At 46.8% G+C, this 22,895-nt stretch overlaps 1 protein-coding gene across 1 annotated transcript in view; it reads left to right on the top strand.

The window, feature by feature from the left end:
* Window positions 1–22,679, top strand: part of sptbn5 (spectrin, beta, non-erythrocytic 5) — a 70,533-nt gene extending 47,854 nt beyond the window's left edge. Inside the window, exons 39-77 of the mRNA XM_061885680.1 lie at window positions 427–537; window positions 1,792–1,971; window positions 2,043–2,246; window positions 2,308–2,457; window positions 2,519–2,623; window positions 2,684–2,872; window positions 2,938–3,093; window positions 3,167–3,358; window positions 3,425–3,520; window positions 3,583–3,704; window positions 3,782–3,896; window positions 4,825–4,938; window positions 5,009–5,130; window positions 5,705–5,867; window positions 5,948–6,136; window positions 6,216–6,293; window positions 6,368–6,540; window positions 6,609–6,699; window positions 13,400–13,546; window positions 13,602–13,739; window positions 13,977–14,144; window positions 14,695–14,783; window positions 14,861–15,047; window positions 15,114–15,182; window positions 15,254–15,397; window positions 15,472–15,668; window positions 15,731–15,935; window positions 16,019–16,198; window positions 16,272–16,427; window positions 16,533–16,750; window positions 16,828–17,011; window positions 17,088–17,264; window positions 17,333–17,440; window positions 17,520–18,023; window positions 18,093–18,149; window positions 19,833–19,931; window positions 19,998–20,089; window positions 20,164–20,289; window positions 20,379–22,679. Of these exons, the coding sequence (XP_061741664.1) occupies window positions 427–537; window positions 1,792–1,971; window positions 2,043–2,246; window positions 2,308–2,457; window positions 2,519–2,623; window positions 2,684–2,872; window positions 2,938–3,093; window positions 3,167–3,358; window positions 3,425–3,520; window positions 3,583–3,704; window positions 3,782–3,896; window positions 4,825–4,938; window positions 5,009–5,130; window positions 5,705–5,867; window positions 5,948–6,136; window positions 6,216–6,293; window positions 6,368–6,540; window positions 6,609–6,699; window positions 13,400–13,546; window positions 13,602–13,739; window positions 13,977–14,144; window positions 14,695–14,783; window positions 14,861–15,047; window positions 15,114–15,182; window positions 15,254–15,397; window positions 15,472–15,668; window positions 15,731–15,935; window positions 16,019–16,198; window positions 16,272–16,427; window positions 16,533–16,750; window positions 16,828–17,011; window positions 17,088–17,264; window positions 17,333–17,440; window positions 17,520–18,023; window positions 18,093–18,149; window positions 19,833–19,931; window positions 19,998–20,089; window positions 20,164–20,289; window positions 20,379–20,619 (6,036 nt within the window). The 3' untranslated portion in view covers window positions 20,620–22,679. The remainder of the gene's footprint in view (window positions 1–426; window positions 538–1,791; window positions 1,972–2,042; window positions 2,247–2,307; window positions 2,458–2,518; window positions 2,624–2,683; window positions 2,873–2,937; window positions 3,094–3,166; window positions 3,359–3,424; window positions 3,521–3,582; window positions 3,705–3,781; window positions 3,897–4,824; window positions 4,939–5,008; window positions 5,131–5,704; window positions 5,868–5,947; window positions 6,137–6,215; window positions 6,294–6,367; window positions 6,541–6,608; window positions 6,700–13,399; window positions 13,547–13,601; window positions 13,740–13,976; window positions 14,145–14,694; window positions 14,784–14,860; window positions 15,048–15,113; window positions 15,183–15,253; window positions 15,398–15,471; window positions 15,669–15,730; window positions 15,936–16,018; window positions 16,199–16,271; window positions 16,428–16,532; window positions 16,751–16,827; window positions 17,012–17,087; window positions 17,265–17,332; window positions 17,441–17,519; window positions 18,024–18,092; window positions 18,150–19,832; window positions 19,932–19,997; window positions 20,090–20,163; window positions 20,290–20,378) is intronic.
* The last annotated feature ends 216 nt before the right edge of the window (window positions 22,680–22,895 follow it).

Below are 22,895 nucleotides of genomic sequence, written 5' to 3'. Positions count from 1 at the left end.
TCTTGCGGGTTCCATGGACCACCAAGGAAGGACATGACTTTGAGCAGGTTTGACTTGCTTTATTTTCCCACACAAGCTTGTCTGCGGTCGGGTCTCTTTTCCGCTCGCTCCGCCGTCTGCTTTTCAGCAGCACGTACTTAAGTCCGCCTCTTCTTGTCTCCGTCGTTGTATGTGTTTTTCCTCGCTCCGAACCATCACCAGCCCCGTTCTCTCCTCCTCCTCCCCTTTTATACAGCGAGAGCTATTTTTAGAACTATTTGAGCTATTTTTAGAACAGGCCAGCGGGCGACTCATCTGGTCCTTAGGGGCGACCTGGTGCCCGCGGGCACCACGTTGGTGACCCCTTATTTAGACCCATCCAGAAAGGGGGACGAGCGGGGGTTTGAGTTACAATAGTCATGCAGGACTTTGAGTGTGTTTGTGTAGGAACGGAAGAAGAGCATCCCAGACGACATAGCGAAGGACTTGCGAGCAGTGATGTCGCAGCTCAGGAAACACGAGGCTCTCCTCCATGAACTGGCCACCACCGAGCAACAGGTATTGTGAAGTTCCATCCATCCATCCATCTTATTCCGCTTATCCGAGGTCGGGTCGCGGGGTCAGCAGCCTAAGCAGGGAAGCCCAGACTTCCCTCTCCCCAGCCACTTCGTCCAGCTCTTCCCGGGGGATCCCGAGGCATTCCCAGGCCAGCCGGGAGACATAGTCTTCCCAACGTGTCCTGGGTCTTCCCCGTGGCCTCGTACCGGTTGGACGTGCCCTAAACACCTCCCTAGGGAGGCGTTCGGGTGGCATCCTGACCAGATGCCCGAACCACCTCATCTGGCTCCTCTCCATGTGGAGGAGCAGCGGCTTTACTTTGAGTTCCTCCCGGATGGCAGAGCTTCTCACCCTATCTCTAAGGGAGAGACCCAAACTCATTTGGGCCGCTTGTACCCATGATCTAGTCCTTTCGGTCATGACCCAAAGCTCATGACCATAGGTGAGGATGGGAACATAGATCGACCGGTAAATTGAGAGCTTTGCCTTCCGGCTCAGCTCCTTCTTCACCACAACGGATCGATACAACGTCCACATTACTGAAAACGCCGCACTGCATCTCACCATCCACTCTTCCCCCACTCGTGAACAAGACTCCTACGTACTTGAACTCCTCCACTTGGGGCAGGGTCTCCCCCCCAACCCGGAGATGGCGCTCCCCCCTTTTCCGGGAGAGAACCATGGACTCGGACTTGGAGGTGCTGATTCTCATTCCGGTCGCTTCACACTCGGCTGCGAACCGATCCAGTGAGAGCTGAAGATCCCGGTCAGATGAAGCCATCAGGACCACATCATCTGCAAAAAGCCGAGACCTAATCCCGCGGCCACCAAACAGGAACCCCTCAACGTCTTGACTGCGCCTAGAAAGTCTGTCCATAAAAGTTATTAACAGAATGGGTGACAAAGGGTCCAACCCTCCCTGGAAACGTGTCCGACTTACTGCCGGCAATGCGGACCAAGCTCTGGCACTGATCATACAGGGATCGGACCGCCACAATAAGACAGTCCGATACCCCATACTCTCTGAGCACTCCCCACAGGACTTCCCGAGGGACACGGTCGAATGCCTTCTCCAAATCCACAAAGCACATGTAGACTGGTTGGGCAAACTCCCATTTACCCTCAAGAACCCTGCCCAGAGTATAGAGCTGGTCCACAGTTCCAAGACCAGGACAAAAACCACACTGTTCCTCAATAACCTATTGTGAAGTTGTATTCATTTTTGGCGTACTACTCTTTGATTTCTGCTCTCAGCTTCAGGAGCAGCTGGATGCTGTGGACGGCATCCTGGACCTCTGCTCGCCGCAGTTGAAGCACCGTCTACAGGACGTGCAGCAAGAAGTGGTCGAGCAGTGGGAGGGGCTACGTTTTCACACTGAGCAACGGGAGGTGGAGCTAAGGCAAGCATGCCAAAGATACCTGTTCCTTAACACGGTGAGTCGGAGGTAGATAACTTGGTAATAAAGACGGTACCCATGGCAACCATGTGACCCGGGGCCCTTTAGGCGCAGGACTACCTGTTGTGGTGTGGTCAGCTCATCGTCTCCATGGCCGCCGAGGAGAGCATCAGCGACGTGGCGACAGCCGACCTCCAGCTAGCTCAGCACCAGCAGCTGTGGGCGGAGATGGAAGCCCGACAGGAAGTGTACCAGCAGGCCTTGGACATGGGGGAGGAGCTACAACGACAGGACAGAAGCAACAGGAAGGAGGTAAAAGGGAGGACTTCGAGAGGTTTGTCCTGGTGACTGTGTTTCCTGGCGCTCCCTGCAGGTGCTGGACAAGCTGGAGGCCTTGCAGACCGAACGAGAGAAGCTGGAGGAGAAGTGGAACCAGAAACAAGGATGGCTGGAGAACGTCCACCTGGAGCAGATCTTCTACAGGGATGTCGGCAGCATGGACAAGACGTGCAGCTCACAGGAGGTACACAATCTTTGAAGAGAAGCAGGGACTGTTTAGGGTCGAACTTCGCTTTCCTCAACAGGTGCTCTTGAAGAACAGCAGTCTGGGGAACACGGCGGACGAGACAGAAGGGTTGATTAAGCATCATGAAGCTTTTGAGAAGCTGCTTACCTCCCAGGAGGACAAGGTTGGCTCCAACATGACGACATTGCTCCAGTTCCTCGGGTTAACTTTGGACCTCCCTCAGCTGTCGTCACTGAAGGACCTGGCCAGTCGACTGAAGACGAAGCTCAGCAGAGAGAAAAGTGGGCGCGTCCAAAGCAAATTGAAAGCCCTCCTGCTGAGGCGTGAAAGGATCAAAGAGCTGTCCGTTAAACGCAGGGAGGAGCTAGAACTTTCCTGCCTGCTGTGCATCTTCAACCGAGACGTCGCCGAGGTGAGGACGACCGCAACCAGAGATAGTCCTTACGGAGTCTCCTTTTTTGACCACTCGTCTCGCAGGCGGAGGCGTGGGTGAGTGAGCGCACCCTCAAGCTGTCCGACGACGGAAAAGCCGACCTGAGCAACCTGCGGACCAAGATGAAGCTCCTGCAGAAGCATCAGGTGTTCGAGGCCGAGATCCTGGCGCACGGCGAGGTCATCGGTAGCGTACAGCAGGTGAGGTCACCTTTGACACGGCCTCAGTTCAGCTGATAGAGGATATTAAAGATCTTCATTGGTATGTGTTCAGGCCAGCGAAAAACTGGTCTCTCTTCACCACCCGAGGTCCAAGGAGGCCAGGAGGAGCGCTCAGGTTTTAGAGCGCCACTGGGAGGAGCTGAAGACGGCTGTGGCCACGCGAGGGAAACTCCTGGAAGACAGCAGAGACTTCCTGGAGTTCCTGCAGAAGGTGGAGGAGGTGGAGGCCTGGATTCGCCACAAGGTGGGACCGGGAGACCTGCGCTGAGCGTGGACTTGAGGGTGTTGACAGCATGTCACGTTTTATCAGGAAGTGATGGTCAACGTGGGAGACGTGGGGAAGGACTATGAACATGGACTTGAGATTTTGAAGAAACTCGGCGAGTTCCGGGGAAAAGGAAGCGAGGTGGGAATGCCCCCGATCGTCTGGATCATGTTGATGTTGGAAAGTGCATGTTTGATTCCCAGGGCGTGACAGTAGATGACGCGCACATCACCGCAATCGACCGGCTGGCCGCCCGACTGGAGAAGAGACAGAGCGCCGACGAGCTCCACACCGTCAGGCAGAGGAGACGCCAACTCAACGACAGGTACTGCCTCTCCGCCGTGGTGCCAGGGTAGGCTGTCACTGAAAAACTGTGAACGTCCCTCCCATCGTCCCCTGTAGGTGGACTAAGTTCCATGTGGACCTTAACGGCTACAAGAGGAAGCTGGAGACGGCGCTGGTGGTCCATGCACTCATCAGAGAGCTGGAGGAGGTCCGAGACCGAGCCAACGAGAAGGTTAGTTGTCAACCCTTGTTAATACTGGGAGGTGCTCGTCTACTGGAATTGACTAGACTGGAAGAGGGCTAGAATCAGGGTCCGGACTAAAAGGACTAGACTCACTAAATGGCCATACTATGTTGGAAGAGGACTAGATTACAAGACTAGATTTGACTGGAGGAAGGCTAGAATAGAGGACTGAACTCAATGAACTAGACCGAAGGAGGGTCACATTGAGGGTAACTGGACTGGTAGACAAGACTGGAAGAGGACTAAAAGTCTAATGACCTACACTGGAGTGGAGGGAGACTATACTTTTTAAATTGACGAGACTAAAAGAGCCTTGGACTGGTTGACTAGACTACAGGAGGACTGGAGGATGTTGAGACTGTGAGGAGGCTACTGAAGAAGGACTAAACTGGAAGACAACCAGAAATATGGACTAGACTTGACTGCAGAAGGACTAGACTGGTATATATTAGATTAGGCCGGAGAAGTACTAGACTAGCCTAGCGGAAGGGCCGGACGAGACTGGGGGAGGACTAAACTAGAAGACTAGATTAGACTTGAGGGAAGCTATTCTAGACTTGAGGAGGACAACTCTTCTAGTTGACCAGCGGGAAAGTTTCATTGTAAACCTGTGATCATGTGCGAAATACTGATACTGTGCGCTACTGTAATAGTCAACACTAGCTTGAGGTTTGCAACCTTGTCCCAAACTCCAGAGACGTCATAACCTCATTGTGAATTTTAACTGCATAGCCAGCAGGACCAACTGTGTCCGTCAATGCTATCTTCCGATCGGAAGCGTAACCACTCTGACGTAATGTTAGGCTCCGAAGTTCAATGGAAAATGAAAGTGGTGTAGGACTACTTAACGGCCAACCCCGGTTCAACTCCGACTCAGAACTTAATCGTTGTCAACATCCTCTTCTTCGCCGTGCAGCTGATGACTCTGCTGGACCAGGACTGTGGTGTGGATGTTGAGAGCGTGGAGAACCTGATCAGGCGACACGAGGAGACCGAGAGGGAGACCAAGGTCATCCGGGAGAAATCGAAGGTAGGGGCATCCTCTTCCTCACACCGTCACAGGAAGTGAAATGAAGACGTAAATGTGTCCCCCCTTCCAGATTCTAGACAAAGATGTCAGACACCACTTGAAGCTTCAGTCTGTGATGAGCAAGAAGCTGGAAGACAAACAGGAGAAGCTTCACAAGGCTCTAACAGATCTAGACAACGAGGTGAACAACAGGTGAGATGGTCTTTGAGCTCTTGTCAGGTCTATGGTCTGGACCTAGAGCTAGCGAAAGAGATTATAAAGCACACTGCAGCTAGTGGTCCATGCGCTCATCAGAGAGCTGGAGGAGGTCCGAGACCGAGCCGACGAGAAGGTCTGTGGTCAACCTTTGATAATACTGGGAGGTGCTTGTCTACTGGAATTGACTAGACTGGAAGAGGGCTAGATTCCTGGTCTGGACTAAAAGTCCAGGCTCGGGGACTAGACTCAAGGACCGGACTAAATGGCCATACTATGCTGGAAGAGGACTAGATTACGAGACTAGATTTGACTGGAGGAAGGTTAGAGTAGAGGACTGAACTCGATGGTCTAGACCGAAGGAGGGTCACATTGAGGGTAACTGGACTGGTAGACAAGACTGGAAGAGGACTAAAGGACTAATGACCTACACTGGAGTGGAGGGAGACTATACTTTTTGAGTTGACCAGACTAGAAGAGTCCTGGATAGTCCCACTCCTTAATGCTTCAGTCACATGCAGGACTCCCACAGGACTTACAGTCGCAGCCATTGAAGATGTTTTTGTTTTAGGAAGCAAAAACTTCAGGAGGCTCATCAGCTGCACCTCTTTAAGGCGAATCAGCGCCTCCTGCTGGACTGGACCCTCAAACAAAGCAGTGAACTGGCTGAGAAAGGTCTCCCAAAGACCCGAGCTGAGGCTGACCGCCTCATTGTGGAGCACCAGGACCGTAAGGTAGTCTGGCTGGCCCCCATTTTACCGACATCGTCATCATCGAATCTGCAGGACTGCACGTTTTACGTTTCTTTCTGCAGACGGAGATTGACACCCGGACCGAGCGTGTCGAGTCTGTCCGAGACTTTGGGCTCAGTCTGATCCGGTCGGGCCCCAGTCGGAAGGCAGAAATTCAGAAGGCTCTCAGCCAGTTAGAAGATGCCAAAGAGGGATTGGACCGAGCCTGGCAGAACCGCAACACTATGCTGGAGCAGGCGCGCTCACTGAAGGTCGGTTTACGTGAAACACGGTTTTGACCTGTAGCGGATCCTTCAAAGCTCTGGACTGACTCATGAGAGATCTCTGCAGGTTTTTCTGGCTTCAGTCGAGCAGTGTGAGAGTTGGATTAGTAACAAGGAAGCAGTGCTGGCCAATCAGGACCTCGGGGTAAGTCTGAGGTCAACCTCATCCTTAAACGGTCTCCTTTGGGATCGTCATGCAAACTTCTGATGTGTTTGCAGAGTTCGGTCACCGAGGTGGAGACCCTGCAGAGGAAGCACGTTCAGTTTGAGGAGGCTCTGGAGGCTCAGCTGGACCAAGTGGACCGGGTGGAGAAACTGGCCCAGAAGATGACCCAGCAGAAACACTTTGATTCTGACAACATCAGAGCAAAAACCAAAGTGCTTGTTGCTAGGTAAGGCTTCCGTTGACATCAGGTGGTCCATGAGCCGTCCCCGCTCAGACCTGTTTGGCTGTTCGTAGGCGGAGTCATCTGCAGCAGCAGACCAGGTCTCGTCAGGAAGCTCTGCAACGGGCACTGCAGCTACAGCACTTCCTGTCCAACAGCTACCAGGTGCTACTGGACTCGTCTACTAGACTTGACAAGACTCAAACAGACTCTAGTGGACTTTACCAGACTTGACCAGACCAACAGTGACTGACTTGGCGGATTCGTACCATTCTGCCGTGACACCATCCCTCATTCACAATCGACTCTTGCAGCTCAGTTGTTTGAACTAGCATTAGAGCTGTGCCCATTGATCAGTATCGGCCAATTTTCTAATGAACTGGACTATTCAAGACTTGACCAAACTCTATTTGACTCAAATAAACTCTATTGTACTTGACCGGAGTGGACAAGACTCTACTTGACTTGACCAGACTCTATTAGACTTAGACACACTCTGTAATAACCAATACTGGACTTGACCAGACTCTAATGGACTGGACTCGAGCAAACCATATGACTTTAATAGACTATATTGTACTTGACCATAGTCAACAAGACTCTACTGGACTTGGCGAGACTCTAATAAACTGAACAAGATTTGACCAAACTCTATTAGACTTAGATAGACTCTGTAATACTTGACCAGAGTCAACAAGACTCTACTGGACTTGTCCAGACTCTAATGAACTGGACTATACCAGACTTGACCGAACTCAATTAGACTCAAATAAACTCTATTGTGCTTGACCAGAGTCAACAAGACTCTTCTAGACTTGATCAGACTCTAATGAACTGGACTATACCAGACTTGACCAAACTCTAATAGACTCAAATAAACTCTATTGTACTTGACCAGAGTCAACAAGATAACTGGACTTCACCAGACTCCTATGAACTGGATTCTATTAGACTCGACCAAACTCTATTTCTCAAGTAGACTCTATTGTACTTGACTAGAGTCAACAAGTCTCTTCTAGACTTGACCAGACTATGATGAACTGGACTCTACTACACTCCACCAAGCTGTATTACTCAAATAAACTCTATTGTACTTGACCAGAGTCCATAAGACTCTTCTAGACTTGATCAGACTCAAATGAACTGGACTCTACTAGACTTGATCAAACTCTATTAGACTCAAATAAGCTCTATTGTACTTGACCAGAGTCAACGACACTACTGGACTTGACCAGACTAAAGAACTGGACTATACCAGACTTGACCAAACTCTAATAGACTCAAATAAACTCTATTGTACTTGACCAAAGTCAACAAGACTACTGGACTTCACCAGACTCTAATGAACTGGATTCTATTAGACTCAACCAAACTCTATTTCTCAAGTAGATTCTATTGTACTTGACTAGAGTCAACAAGTCGATTTTAGACTTGACCAGACTATAATGAACTGGACTCTACTACACTCCACCAAGCTGTATTACTCAAATAGACTATATTCTACTTGACCAGAGTCAACAAGACTCTTCTAGAGTTGATCAGACTCTAATGAACTGGACTCTACTAGACTTGATCAAACTCTATTAGACTCAAATAGACTCTATTGTACTTGACTAGAGTCCACGATATTCTACTGGACTTGACCAGATTATATTAAACCGGACTGTACTACACTCCACCAAGCTGTATTACTCAAATAGACTCTATTGTACTTGACCAGAGTCAACAAGACTCTTCTATACTTGACCAGACTCTAATGAACTGGACTATATTAGACTTGATCAAACTCTATTAGACTTAAATAAACTATATTGTACTTGACCAGAGTCAACAAGACTACTGGACTTGACCAGAGTCTAATGAACTGGATTCTATTAGACTCGACCAAAGTCTATTACTCAAATAGACTCTATTGTACTTGACTCGAGTCAACAATACTCTACTGGACTTGACCAGACTATAATAAACCAGACTCTACTACACTCCACCGAGCTGTATTACGCAAATTGACTCTATTGTACTTGACCAGAGTCAACAAGACTTTTCTATACTTGACCAGGCTCTAATGAACTGGACTATATTAGACTTGATCAAACTCTATTAGACTTAAATAAACTCTATTGTACTTGACCAGAGTCAACAAGACTACTGGACTTGACCAGACTCTAATGAACTGGATTCTATTAGACCCGACCAAAGTCTATTACTCAAATAGACTCTATTGTACTTGACTAGAGTCAACAATACTCTACTGGACTTGACCAGACTATAATAAACCGGACTCTACTACACTCCACCAAGCTGTATTACTCAAATAAACTCTATTGTACTTGACCCGAGTCAACAAGACTCTTCTAGACTTGACCAGACTGTAATGAACTGGACTCTAGTAGACTTGATCAAACTCTATTAGACTCAAATAAACTCTATTGTACTTGACCAGAATCAACGACACTACTGGACTTGACCAGACTCTAAGGAACTGGATTATATTAGACTCGACCAAACTCTATTACTCAAATAGACTCTATTGTACTTGACCAGAGTCAACAAGACTCTTCTATACTTGACCAGACTATAATGAACTGGACTATATTACACTTGATCAAACTCTATTAGACTTAAATAAACTCTATTGTACTTGACCCGAGTCAACAAGGCTACTGGACTTGACCAGACTCTAATGAACTGGATTATATTAGACTCGACCAAACTCTATTACTCAAATAGACTCTATTGTACTTGACTAGAGTCAACAATACTCTACTGGACTGGAACAGACTATAATAAACCGGACTCTACTACACTCCACCGATCTGTATTACTGAAATAGACTCTATTGTACTTGACCAGAGTCAACAATACTTTTCTAGACTTGGTCAGACTCTAATGAACTGGACTATACCAGACTTGATCAAACTCTATTAGACTCACATAAACTCTATACTACTTGACCAGAGTCAACAAGACTCTTATAGACTTGACCAGACTCTAATGAACTGGATTCTTTTAGACTCGTCCAAACTCTATTACTCAAATAGACTCTATTGTACTTGACTAGAGTCAACAAGTCTCTTCTAGACTTGACCAGACTATAATGAACTGGACTCTACTACACTTCACCAAGCTGTATTACTCAAATAGACTCTATTGTACTTGACCAGAGTCAACAAGACTCTTCTAGACTTGACCAGACTGTAATGAACTGGACTCTAGTAGACTTGATCAAACTCTATTACTCAAATAAACTCTATTGTACTTGACCAGAGTCAACAAGACTCTTCTATACTTGACCAGACTCTAATGAACTGGACTATATTAGACTTGATCAAACTCTATTAGACTTAAATAAACTCTATTGTACTTGACCAGAGTCAACAAGACTACTGGACTTGACCAGACTCTAATGAACTGGATTATATTAGACTTGATCAAACTCTATTAGACTTAAATAAACTCTATTGTACTTGACCCGAGTCAACAAGTCTCTTCTATACTTGACCAGACTCTAATGAACTGGACTATATTAGACTTGATCAAACTCTATTAGACTTAAATAAACTCTATTGTACTTGACCCGAGTCAACAAGACTACTGGACTTGACCAGACTCTAATGAACTGGATTCTATTAGACTTGACCAAACTCTATTACTCAAATAGACTCTATTGTACTTGACTAGAGTCAACAATACTCTACTGGACTTGACAGGACTATAACGAACTGGACTCTACTACACTCCACCAAGCTGTATTACTCCAATAGACTATATTGTACAGTACTTGACTAGAGTCAACAAGACTCTTCTAGACTTGATCAGACTCTAATGAACTGGACTATACCAGAGTTGATCAACCTCTATTAGACTCAAATAAACTCTATTGTACTTGACCAGAGTCAACAAGACTACTGGACTTGACCAAACTCTAATGAACTGGATTCTATTAGACTCGACCAAACTCTATTTCTCAAGTAGACTCTATTGTACTTGACTAGAGTCATCAAGACTCTTCTAGAGTTGATCAGACTCTAATGAACTGGACTCTACTAGACTTGATCAAACTCTATTACTCAAATAGACTTTATTGTACTTGACCAGAGTCAACAATACTTTTCTAGACTTGATCAGACTCTAATGAACTGGACTATACCAGACTTGATCAAACTCTATTAGACTCACATAAACTCTATACTACTTGACCAGAGTCAACAAGACTCTTATAGACTTGACCAGACTCTAATGAACTGGATTCTTTTAGACTCGCCGAAACTCTATTACTCAAATAGACTCTGTTGTACTTGACTCGAGTCAACAATACTCTACTGGACTTGACCAGACTATAATAAACCGGACTCTACTACACTCCACCAATCTGTATTACTGAAATAGACTCTGTTGTGCTTGACCAGAGTCAACAAGACTCTTCTAGACTTGACCAGACTCTAATGAACTGGACTCTACCAGACTTGATCAAACTCTATTAGACTCACATAAACTCTATACTACTTGACCAGAGTCAACAAGACTCTTATAGCCTTGACCAGACTCTAATGAACTGGATTCTTTTAGACTCGCCCAAACTCTTTTACTCAAATAGACTCTATTGTACTTGACTCGAGTCAACAATACTCTACTGGACTTGACAAGACTATAACGAACTGGACTCTACTACACTCCACCAAGCTGTATTACTCAAATAGACTATATTGTACAGTACTTGACCAGAGTCAACAAGACTCTTCTAGACTTGACCAGACTCTAATGAACTGGACTCTACCAGACTTGATCAAACTCTATTAGACTCACATAAACTCTATACTACTTGACCAGAGTCAACAAGACTCTTATAGACTTGACTAGACTCTAATGAACAGGATTATTTTAGACTCGTCCAAACTCTATTACTCAAATAGACTCTATTGTACTTGACTCGAGTCAACAATACTCTACTGGACTTGACAAGACTATAACGAACCGGACTCTACTACACTCCACCAAGCTGTATTACTCAAATAGACAGTATTGTACTTGACCAGAGTCAACAAGACTTTTCTAGACTTGGTCAGACTCTAATGAACTGGACTATACCAGACTTGATCAAACTCTATTAGACTCACATAAACTCTATACTACTTGACCAGAGTCAACAAGACTCTTATAGACTTGACCAGACTCTAATGAACTGGATTCTATTAGACCCGACCAAAGTCTATTACTCAAATAGACTCTATTGTACTTGACTAGAGTCAACAATACTCTACTGGACTTGACCAGACTATAATAAACCGGACTGTACTACACTCCACCAAGCTGTGTTACTCAAATAGACTATATTGTACAGTACTTGACCAGAGTCAACAAGACTCTTATAGACTTGACCAGACTGTAATGCACTGGATTCTATTAGTCTCGCCCAAACTCTATTACTCAAATAGACTCTATTGTACTTGACTCGAGTCAACAATACTCTACTGGACTTGACAAGACTATAATGAACTGGACTCTACTACACTCCACCAAGCTGTATTACTCCAATAGACTATATTGTACAGTACTTGACCAGAGTCAACAAGACTCTTCTAAACTTGACCAGACTCTAATGAACTGGACTCCACCAGACTTGATCAACCTCTATTAGACTCAAATAAACTCTATTGTACTTGACCAGAGTCAACAAGACTACTGGACTTGACCAAACTCTAATGAACTGGATTCTATTAGACTCGACCAAACTCTATTTCTCAAGTAGACTCTATTGTACTTGACTAGAGTCAACAAGACTCTTCTATACTTGACCAGACTCTAATGAACTGGACTATATTAGACTTGATCAAACTCTATTAGACTTAAATAAACTCTATTGTACTTGACCAGAGTCAACAAGACTACTGGACTTGACCAAACTCTAATGAACTGGATTCTATTAGACTCGACCAAACTCTATTTCTCAAGTAGACTCTATTGTACTTGACTAGAGTCAACAAGACTCTTCTAGAGTTGATCAGACTCTAATGAACTGGACTCTACTATACTTGATCAAACTCTATTACTCAAATAGACTCTATTGTACTTGACCAGAGTCAACAATACTTTTCTAGACTTGATCAGACTCTAATGAACTGGACTATACCAGACTTGATCAAACTATTAGACTCACATAAACTCTATACTACTTGACCAGAGTCAACAAGACTCTTATAGCCTTGACCAGACTCTAATGAACTGGATTCTATTAGACTCGCCCAAACTCTTTTACTCAAATAGACTCTATTGTACTTGACTCGAGTCAACAATACTCTACTGGACTTGACAAGACTATAACGAACCGGACTCTACTACACTCCACCAAGCTGTATTACTCCAATAGACTATATTGTACAGTACTTGACCAGAGTCAACAAGACTCTTGTAGACCTGACCAGACTCTAATGAACTGGACTCTACTAGACTCGACCAAACTCTTTTACTCAAATAGACTGTATTGTACTGGACCAGAGTCAACAAGACTCTTCTAGACTTGACCAGACTCTAATGAATTGGACTCTACTAGACTCGACCAAACTATTTTACTCAAATAGACTGTATTGTACTGGACCAGAGTCAACAAGACTCTTCTAGACTTGACCAGACTCTAATGAACTGGACTCCACTAGACTCGACCAAACTCTTTAACTCAAATAGACTGTATTGTACTGGACCAGAGTCAACAAGACTCTTCTATACTTGACCAGACTCTAATGAACTGGACTCCACTAGACTCGACCAAACTCTTTAACTCAAATAGACTGTATTGTACTGGACCAGAGTCAACACGCCTCTAGTGGACTTGGCCAGACTAAAGGACGGGGGTCCTTGTGATTTCCAGGTGTGCGTGTGGCTGAACGAGCGTCAGGCAGTGGCGTCGGACGAGAGCTGGAGAGAACCAACCAACCTTCAGGCCAAAGTGTTGAAACATCAAAGCTTCGAAGCTGAGCTCCTGGCCAACCGCTACCGAGTGGACTCTCTCATGAAGGTGCGCTTGCCTAGTCCTGAGTGAGGAGGTGTGTTGATGGTCCGCGTGCTTGCAGGAAGCTGACAAGCTGCTACCCGACGGTGGTGCCGCCGAGGCTAAGGTGACTCTTCGTCTCAAGGAGCTGACGGAGGGCTGGGGCGCTCTACTGAGGAGCTGTGAGGAGAAGAAGAACCGACTGCAGGAGGCGTATCAGGTACTGATAGCCAGTACAAATCTACTGAAGATTGAAAATCGGAACTGTTTTTGGATTTGTTCCTATTCAACAAAGAAATGTCCAGAGAAATCTAAGGTCTTCCAGTTAGGGTTAGCGAAGCAACCTTTGACCAAGAGACCAACACAATATGGATTACTGAGCTTGTCCTATGGTCCTGCAAGGTGGGGGGTTCTCACAAACTCTGCTGAACATCTTTCCCGCTATGCTCCTTTCCAGGCGCTGCAGTTCCAGCGCTCCCTGGATGACATGGACGAGTGGGAGGAGTCGGTGGAGAGGGGTGTGGCCAATGAGGACTGCGGGAGTGACCTACCTTCAGTCAACACCCTGCTGAAGACGCTGCAGAGTCTGGAGGACGAGGTGGATGGACTGCGCGACCGACTGCAGGTATCTAAAAAAACTTATATTGTATATACGAATAACAGACTAAAAATGACGAAAAGTTTAAAACTCAGTCCTGCGGTCCTGAGTCTCTCTATAAGGTGGTTCCACAAGTGGGGGGGTTGTAGTGGTTCTTGTTTCTAGTATTTGGTAAAAAGATCAAAGGACCTCGTTTTCTGTTATGGTTGATATGACAAAAGCAGGTCAGATGGATAAGGTTTTGACTAAACATTGAACTTTAAGAGCGACTTTAAAACTGGTGTAATGTGCGCCCACCCTCCGGTCCTTGTCCCCAGGCGTGCAGAAGTAGTTTTGTTTATCTATGAAATTGCAAATCAAAACAAGGAAGCCAGTATTAATCGCCACAATGACCACGTTTTGTAGTGCACAGCTTTTCAAAGCGAGGGTTGAAGCATGAGGTAGCGACTTGTCCAGGGTGTACCCCGTCTCCCGCCCGATTGTAGCTGAGATAGGACCAGCGACCCCTAAGACCCCAAAGGGAATAAGCGGTAGCAAATGGATAAAAGTCAGCTCAGAGCCAAAAATCTCTCTGCAGAGTTTGGTGGAGACGGTAGAGAAGTTCCACTCGGAGGGGAACTTCCGAGCACAGGAGCTCCAGAACCGAGTTTCCAACATCGTCCACAGGTGGGACTCGTCTCTCACGTCCTCACTTTGCACGTAACGGGGACAAGACGGATAAGTTGCGGGTGTCCCTCCTGCAGGTATAACAGCCTGTCGCAGCCCCTGCAGAGTCGCAGGGAGACCCTGGAGGCCTGGCAGCTTCTTTTTCAGTTCACCAGAGACCAGGAGGAAGAACTGGACTGGCTCAGGCAGCGACTGGCCTCAGTTTCAGCCGCAGACTGCGGAGGATCTTTGAGCAGCTCCCAGCAGCTCCTCAACAAGCACCAGGTGAGAAGGTCACCCGCATCCGTCCTTTTCCTCAGGCTTCGCCGCCTCACTGCCATTGGTTTCCAGGTGGTGGTGCAGGAACTCTCCAGCCGCGCCCCTTTACTCCAAGCAGTTGTGGAGGCCGGGCATAGTTTGGTGAGAAGCCCTTGTTGTTGTTATTTTGTCACATGGAGACCGCGTCCTTTAATCCTTGGAATCGCCAACAGGTCAAAGGTCGCCACTTTGCTTCGCATGACATCCAGGAACGTCTGGATGAGATCAAGCGTATCCACGAGGAGGTGAAGACACAGGCGACGAAAAAGGGGAAGCTCCTCCAGGAGGCGCTCAGCATCCACGCCTTCCTCACCGAGGTGACGCCCCCCCATGTCCCCAAAACCAGCAGGACTGGACACACCTCGACAAATCCCAACTCTCACCCCCACAGTTGTGCGAGCTGCAGCTGTGGCTGGACGAGCAGCAGGGGGTGCTCGAGTCTTACGACTGCGGGCGGAGCCAGGAGGCCACAGAGGCCCTGCTGAGGAGGCTAGACTCGGTGGACGTGGAGCTGGAGGACCACAGGAGGACTTTCGACCGACTGCAGGACAGAGGAGACACCCTGCAACACCTCGACCATCCCAACAGGTCAGACACATGTCACTCAATGTCCCGACATGTCCTAACGTTGTGTCCTCCTGTCCTGGCAGCCACATGGTCAGTCGGTCTCTGCCGGCTGTGTCTGAGCTCTTCCAGGCATTTGGGCGACTTTGTCGGTCTCGCCGTGGCGCTCTGGAGGACCAGCTGCGTCTGTTTGTGTTTGACAGAGAGGCCAAAGAACTCCGGACATGGCTGAACTCCAAGAAGACTCTGGTGGACTCAGTGGACTGTGGACAAGACCTGGAGGATGTTGAGGTGCGCAGACCATTTGGGACCATCACAGCTTAAGAGACCTAGGTGTGTCAGGTATTGGCTTACTGTCCTTTTACCAAGCACAGGTTCTTCAGAAGAAGCTGGAGGTTCTGGTGTCAGAAGTCTCAGGTCTGGGGCGCAGTCGCTTGGCCTCGGTGCAGCAGCTTGGTCGAGGACTGCAGCAGGATAGTCAGGCCCGCAGGAGGGATGAGGCTCTTAGTCAGCTGTGGGACGACCTCAATGCTGCCATCAGAACCAGAGAGCAGGTGCAACCGGGTTCCTCTTTTTGGATGCATGGGTGGAACATTGGTGCTGATAAAAGATGTCCTGTTCATCTAGAACTTGCAGTCCGCCAGAGAGATTCACCAGTTTCACCACGATGTGGACGAGCTGAAGAGCTGGATGGCCGAGAAGGAGGCCGTACTGGACTCAGATGACCAGGACCAGGACCTTCAAGGCATCCACACTCGGCTGCAGCAACACGAGGCGCTCGAGGTTAAACCTTGGACCTTAACACTGTAGTTAGCATGCTAACATGCAAGCATGGACATGGTTGTCTGGACCAGTTATAGTTTCCCATGATGCAACGTGTCCCTTCAGAGAGACCTGCTTCTGATTTCTGGAGAGGTGACCAGGACCACAGACGAGAGTCGGACTCTAAGCGCTCGTCATCCTCAGGCCCGGGGGGCTGTGACGCGCAGGCTCGACGAACTGCAGTCCTGCTGGATCGCCATCCAGGACAAAGCTAGCCGGCGCCGCGCCATGCTGGGCGAGGCCGAGGACGTCCAGAAGTATTTGTCCCTCTGGACCGAGCTCATGTAGGTCTTCCTGCAGGTCTCTAAGGTCTAAATGAGTCAGCTTTGATTGATTGATTGAACGAGAGGGTGTGTGTCAGGACGTGGCTGCGGGAGATGTTGGTGCTGGTTAGCGGGGAGGCGGCGGAGGGGAGTGACCTGGAGGAGTTAATTAAGAGACACCAGGAATACAAAGTTCAGATGGAGAGACTGGTCATCAGGTGTCAGGAGGTGAAAGGTGATGGCTGGCGCCTCCTGGAGGACCGAACCTTCATGTCGAAAGAGGTCAGCCTCCGCACCAGCGAGCGGCTTCATCATTCCGTTGTCGTCACGCACTCACCTGTGGCTCCTCCCCCCCAAGGTGGAGGGGCGTGTCCGTGAGCTGGAAGAGCTAGAGCGCCGCGTGGACGAGACCTGGGAAGATACCCGTCAGCTGTATGAGGAAGAGCTGGAGGTAAAGCTGCTGCAGAAGGAACTGGAACAGGCAGAGCGCTGGCTCAGCTCCTACGAGGAGACTCTGACGGACCACCACTATGGGGTTAGTCTTCAAACACGGTCATCTCCGCCTCCTTTGTGCGCTTGTAAGGTCTTCTCCCGCTTTTTCAGGATTCCCTGTCCGATGTTGTGGATCTCCTGAAGAGGCAGGAGGACGTGGAGGCCATGATCCAGGCCCAGAGTGAGCGCTTTGACGCTCTCTACAAGAAGACCACCCAGGTCGGTTCCTCACATCATCAACCAGCTTCTCCACTTGTTTTTAGAATTCTCTCTCACATCCGGACTTTCTGTCCTCCAGAGAGAAAGGAGGCTCACTCTCCGAGAAAAGGAGGAGAAGGACCTCCCCCAGACGAGACCTCCTGCCAGAGTTTCATCCCTCCGTAAGGCCTCAGATCTTAGGAGTTCTCAGAGCGACACAAAGAGACCAAAAGACCACTGGACCGGACTCCCGCCTGACTCCTCCAGCAACTGGAGAAGATATCACAAGGAGGAGGGGGAGGAGGACCACAATCGGGATGCCGCCGACGCCTCTACCCTGAGACCTCCTGAACCCCGTTCCTACTCTAAAATCAAACCTCCTGTGCCTCCAAAGCCCGGCTTGTCTCCTCCTCCAAACCGACCGGCCGGCGGCCGACTTCCCGACCTGCTGCGTCCCGCCGCCAAGGTGGATCCTGTGTCATGTGACCGTCCTTCCGCGGGGGCGGAGCTTCTTCAAGCACCTCGGCAGCCACGAATGGACGACGCAACAGAAAACCACGACGTTCAAGGACAAGAAGAAGAAGAAGAAGAGTCCACAGCTGAGGTCTGATTGGGCCACGCGAGCGTTGCCATGGAGACATGTCTTGTTTGTTGACAGTTTACCGTTTCCTAGGCAACCCACGCACTGGAGGGAACGCTGGAGATCAAGATGAAGCGAGGCGGGAGCACGGTAAGTAGCCCCCGTGTGGAGTCTGTTAGCATGCTGGCATCCTGAGATTAGCATGCTAACTTTGTTTTCGCCAAATTTGTCGTTGCACAGCTCAGAGTCATGCAACTTGGTACTTGACACTTTTTAAGTGTTAGCATGTTAACGTTAGCATTTTAACACGTTAACATAAGCATGCTAATGTTTTTTTTGTGCCAATTTGACCATTATAAACTTAAGACTAAAGTCATACAACTTGGTACTTGACACTTTTTAAGTGTTAGCATGTTAACGTTAGCATTTTAACACGTTAACAGAAGCATGCTAATGTTTTTTTTGTGCCAATTTGACCATTATAAACTTAAGACTAAAGTCATACAACTTGGTACTTGACACTTTTTAAGTGTTAGCATGTTAACGTTAGCATTTTAACACGTTAGCAGAAGCATGCTAATGTTTTTTTGTGTGCCAATTTGACCATTATAAACTTAAGACTAAAGTCATACAACTTGGTACTTGACACATGTTAAGTGTTAGCATCTTAACGTTAGCATTTTAACATGTTACCATTAGCATGCCAACGTTTTTTGCCAATTTTACCGTGGTACACTTTAGAGTCATACAACTCGATACTTGACACATGTTAAGTGTTAGCATGTTAACATTAGCCTTTTAACACGTTAACATAAGCATGCTAATGTTTTTTTTGTGCCAATTTGACCATTATAAACTTAAGACTAAAGTCATACAACTTGGTACTTGACACATGTTAAGTGTTAGCATCTTAACGTTAGCATTTTAACATGTTACCATTAGCATGCCAACGTTTTTTGCCAATTTTACCGTGGTACACTTTCGAGTCATACAACTCGATACTTGACACATGTTAAGTGTTAGCATGTTAACATTAGCCTTTTAACACGTTAACATTAGCATGTTAACGTTTTTCACCAAGTTGACCACTATACACCAAAGACTAGAGTCATACCACTTGGTACTTGACACGTTACGTATTAGCATGCCTACTTTTTTTCACCAATTTTTCCATGGTACACCTTAGAGTGTTAGCATCTTAACGTTAGCATTTTAACATGTTACCATTAGCATGCCAACGTTTTTTGCAAATTTTACCGTGGTACACTTTAGAGTCATACAACTCGATACTTGACACATGTTAAGTGTTAGCATGTTAACATTAGCCTTTTAACATGTTACCATAAGCATGCTAATGGGTTTTTTTTTGTGCCAAGTTGACCATTATACACCTAAGACTAGAGTCATACAACTTGGTACATAAAACATGTTAAGTGTTTGCATCCTAACGTTAGCATTTTAACATGTTACCATTAGCATGCCAAAGTTTTTTGCCAATTTTACCGTGGTACACCTTAGAGTCCTATAACTCGATACTTTACACATGTTAAGTGTTAGCATGTTAACATTAGCCTTTTAACACGTTAACATTAGCATGCTAACGTTTTTCACCAAGTTGACCACTATACACCAAAGACTAGAGTCATACCACTTGGTACTTGACACGTTACGTATTAGCATGCCTACTTTTTTTCACCAATTTTTCCATGGTACACCTTAGAACCATGCAACTTGGTACTTAACAAATGCTAACATTAGCCTGATAACAGTTAGCATATGGGAAATACCAAATAATCGGCTGACCTGCCTTTGACCGTCCCACTGACGCTACAGGGTCGCACTCGGGACCACTTGGACCACTGGGAGGAGGTCTTCGCTGTCGTGGAAGGAAACACGCTTCACCTGTACCAGGACCGTGCGGCGGCTGCTCAGGTAATAAAGAAGAAGAAGAAGGAGGAGGATGAAGAGGAGAAGCTAACCTGTGCTCTTGTTCCACAGGGAACCTCAAGGTGGCCTCCTGTCAGCTTGCTGGGGGCCGTCTGTAAGGAGGACCCTCACCTCAGAAGCAAAGAGAACACCTTCAAAGTCCTGTGAGTCGACCACAGCCGCGACACACACACCCACACCCACGGTAATTCACTTTGGGTGTTTGTTTACGTGCCAGACTGGACGAAGGTGCGCAGTATCTGTTCGCGGCGTCCACACGTGACCTCCAGCAGCTTTGGTTGAAGACACTGCAGACTCTTTCTGGACTGGATGGCGATGACTCGGATGACTCGGATGACTCGTGGTGACAACACCCACCCACACCCACACCCACACCCACACCCGCACACACATTCACAGCACTGAACTGTCCGTGGTTGTTCTGACCGTCAGGAGTGTTGGCCGTCAGAGACAAACGTCCATGCCGAGTCAGCCCCCGCCCAAACCCCCGCACACCCTCAGCCAGGACCACATCAGTCCAGGCGGCGGAAGCCAGGTTCTCAAGACATCACAAGACCCGACTTCTTCAGAGGCTCCGCTCCAGGCTACTTACACCAGGGTCTTGCAGGTCCCGGACGACAACGGGAGCAAGACCAGGAAGGGCGTGTTCCGGAAGTTTTTCACCAAGAAGTAAACCCTGGCGCCCCCAAGCAAACATTTACGCTCATGATCAATCTGTCAATCATCTTAGAAACACACACACACACATACTGGTTATCATTTGGAATGGGGACCAGGTTGTTGTTCATGACTTGTGGGGACCACCCTTTCTACATGTTGTGGAGGCATACAAATTTTTTTAGGTAAAATTTCCACTGCCCAGTTAGCTCATACACGTCTTTAAATCTCTGGATTGATGAAGTCATGTGCTGATCATTCTTACTGGGGACCCTGGGGGAAAATACTTTATATGGTTCATGGGGACCAAATTTAAATCATTTTGCATAATTCACAATTCAAAATTTAAAAAGAAATATGACATGATCCTCAGAATACAGAATAGATCTGACTATCATTTAAAAAGGTTTCGCTGTATGGGACCTGTTTTTCTGTCCCCATGCCTTCAGAGGTCCCCATACCGTCAGAAGTCCCCTAAAGGTGACTGTGTAAACAAAGCCATGTCCCCATTAAGTCAGAATTGCCAAAACACACACACACATGTTATCATTTGGAATGGGGACCACGTTGTTGTTCATGACTTGTGGGGACCACCCTTTCTACGGGTTGTGGAGGCATAAAAAAAATGAGATAAAATTTCCACTGCCCGGTTAGCTCATACATGTTTTTAAATCTCTGGATTGATGAAGTAATGTGCTGATCATTCTTACTGGGGACCCTGGGGGAAAGGACTTAATATGGTTCTTGGGGATCAAATTTAAATCATTTTGCATAATACACACAAATTTGCACGGGACTATTGAGCACCATTAAGAAAAAAAGAATTTCAAATCAAATATGACATGATCCTCAGACTACAGAATGGATCTGACTATCATTTAAAAAGGTGTCCCTTTATGGGACCTGTTTTTTTGTCCCCATACCTTCAGAGGTCCCCATACCGTCAGAAAGGTGAGTGTGTAAACAGAGCCATGTCCCCATTAAGTCAGAATTGCCAAAACACACACACACACACACTGGTTATCATTTGGAATGGGGACCAAGTTGTTGTTCATGACTTGTGGGGACCACCCTTTCTACAGGTTGTGGAGGCATAAAAAAAATGAGGTAGAATTTCCACTGCCCAGTTAGCTCATATACATACGCCTTTAAATCTCTGGATTGATGAAGTCACGTGCTGATCATTCTTACTGGGGACCCTGGGGAAAAGGACTTAATATGGTTCTTGGGGACCAAATTTAAATAATTTTGCATAATTCAAAATTTAAAATTAAATATGACATGATTCTCAGAATATAGAATGGATCTGACTATCATTTAAAAAGGTTTCCCTTTATGGGACCTGTTTTTTGTCTACAAACCTTCAGAGGTCCCCATACCGTCAGAAGTCCCCTAAAGGTGACTGTGTAAACAAAGCCATGTCCCCATTAAGTCAGAATTGCCAAAACACACACTGGTTATCATTTGGAATGGGGACCAAGTTGTTGTTCATGACTTGTGGGGACCACCCTTTCTACAGGTTGTGGAGGCATAAAAAAAATGAGGTAAAATTTCCACTGCCCGGTTAGCTCATACACGTCTTTAAATCTCTGGATTGATAAAGTCATGTGCTGATCATTCTTACTGGGGACCCTGGGGAAAAAGACTTAATATGGTTCTTGGGGATCAAATTTAAATCATTTTGCATAATACACACAAATTTGTACGGGACTAATGAGGACCATTAAGAAAAAAAGAATTTCAAATCAAATATGACATGATCCTCAGACTACAGAATGGACCTGACTATCATTTAAAAAGGTTTCCCTTTATGGGACCTGTTTTTTTGTCCCCATACCTTCAGAGGTCCCCATACCGTCAGAAAGGTGAGTGTGTAAACAGAGCCATGTCCCCATTAAGTCAGAATTGCCAAAACACACACACACACTCCATTTAGTGATTACAGTCACCTTTGAAGCCAATCATCTGCACAGGTCTTAATCAAGTCGACAAGCTGCAGTTCCCTTTTTCCACCGCTAGATGTCGCCATCGGTCCGTCCCCGCTGGTTTTCATACTTCATGACGTCACGACGCGGAGGGGGGAGGGGGGGGGGGGAGTTTCCTTGCTCGAGCAGATATTAATCATTAATAAATGTGTGGTCAAAAAGATGGAGTGTTGAAAGTTTATTATGTTTATAGTTTATTATGGTGAATGTTTGTTATGTTTATAGGTTATTATGGTGAAAGTTTATTAAACATGCCAACTTTTTTCACCAGTTTTACAGTGGTATAGCTTAGAGTCATATAACTTGG

This window comes from Nerophis ophidion, linkage group LG24 (assembly GCF_033978795.1).
Source record: "Nerophis ophidion isolate RoL-2023_Sa linkage group LG24, RoL_Noph_v1.0, whole genome shotgun sequence".
Taxonomy (NCBI): Eukaryota; Metazoa; Chordata; class Actinopteri; order Syngnathiformes; family Syngnathidae; genus Nerophis; species Nerophis ophidion.
Note: the sequence above shows the minus strand (reverse complement) of the source record. Positions and strands in the feature narration are given on the sequence as shown.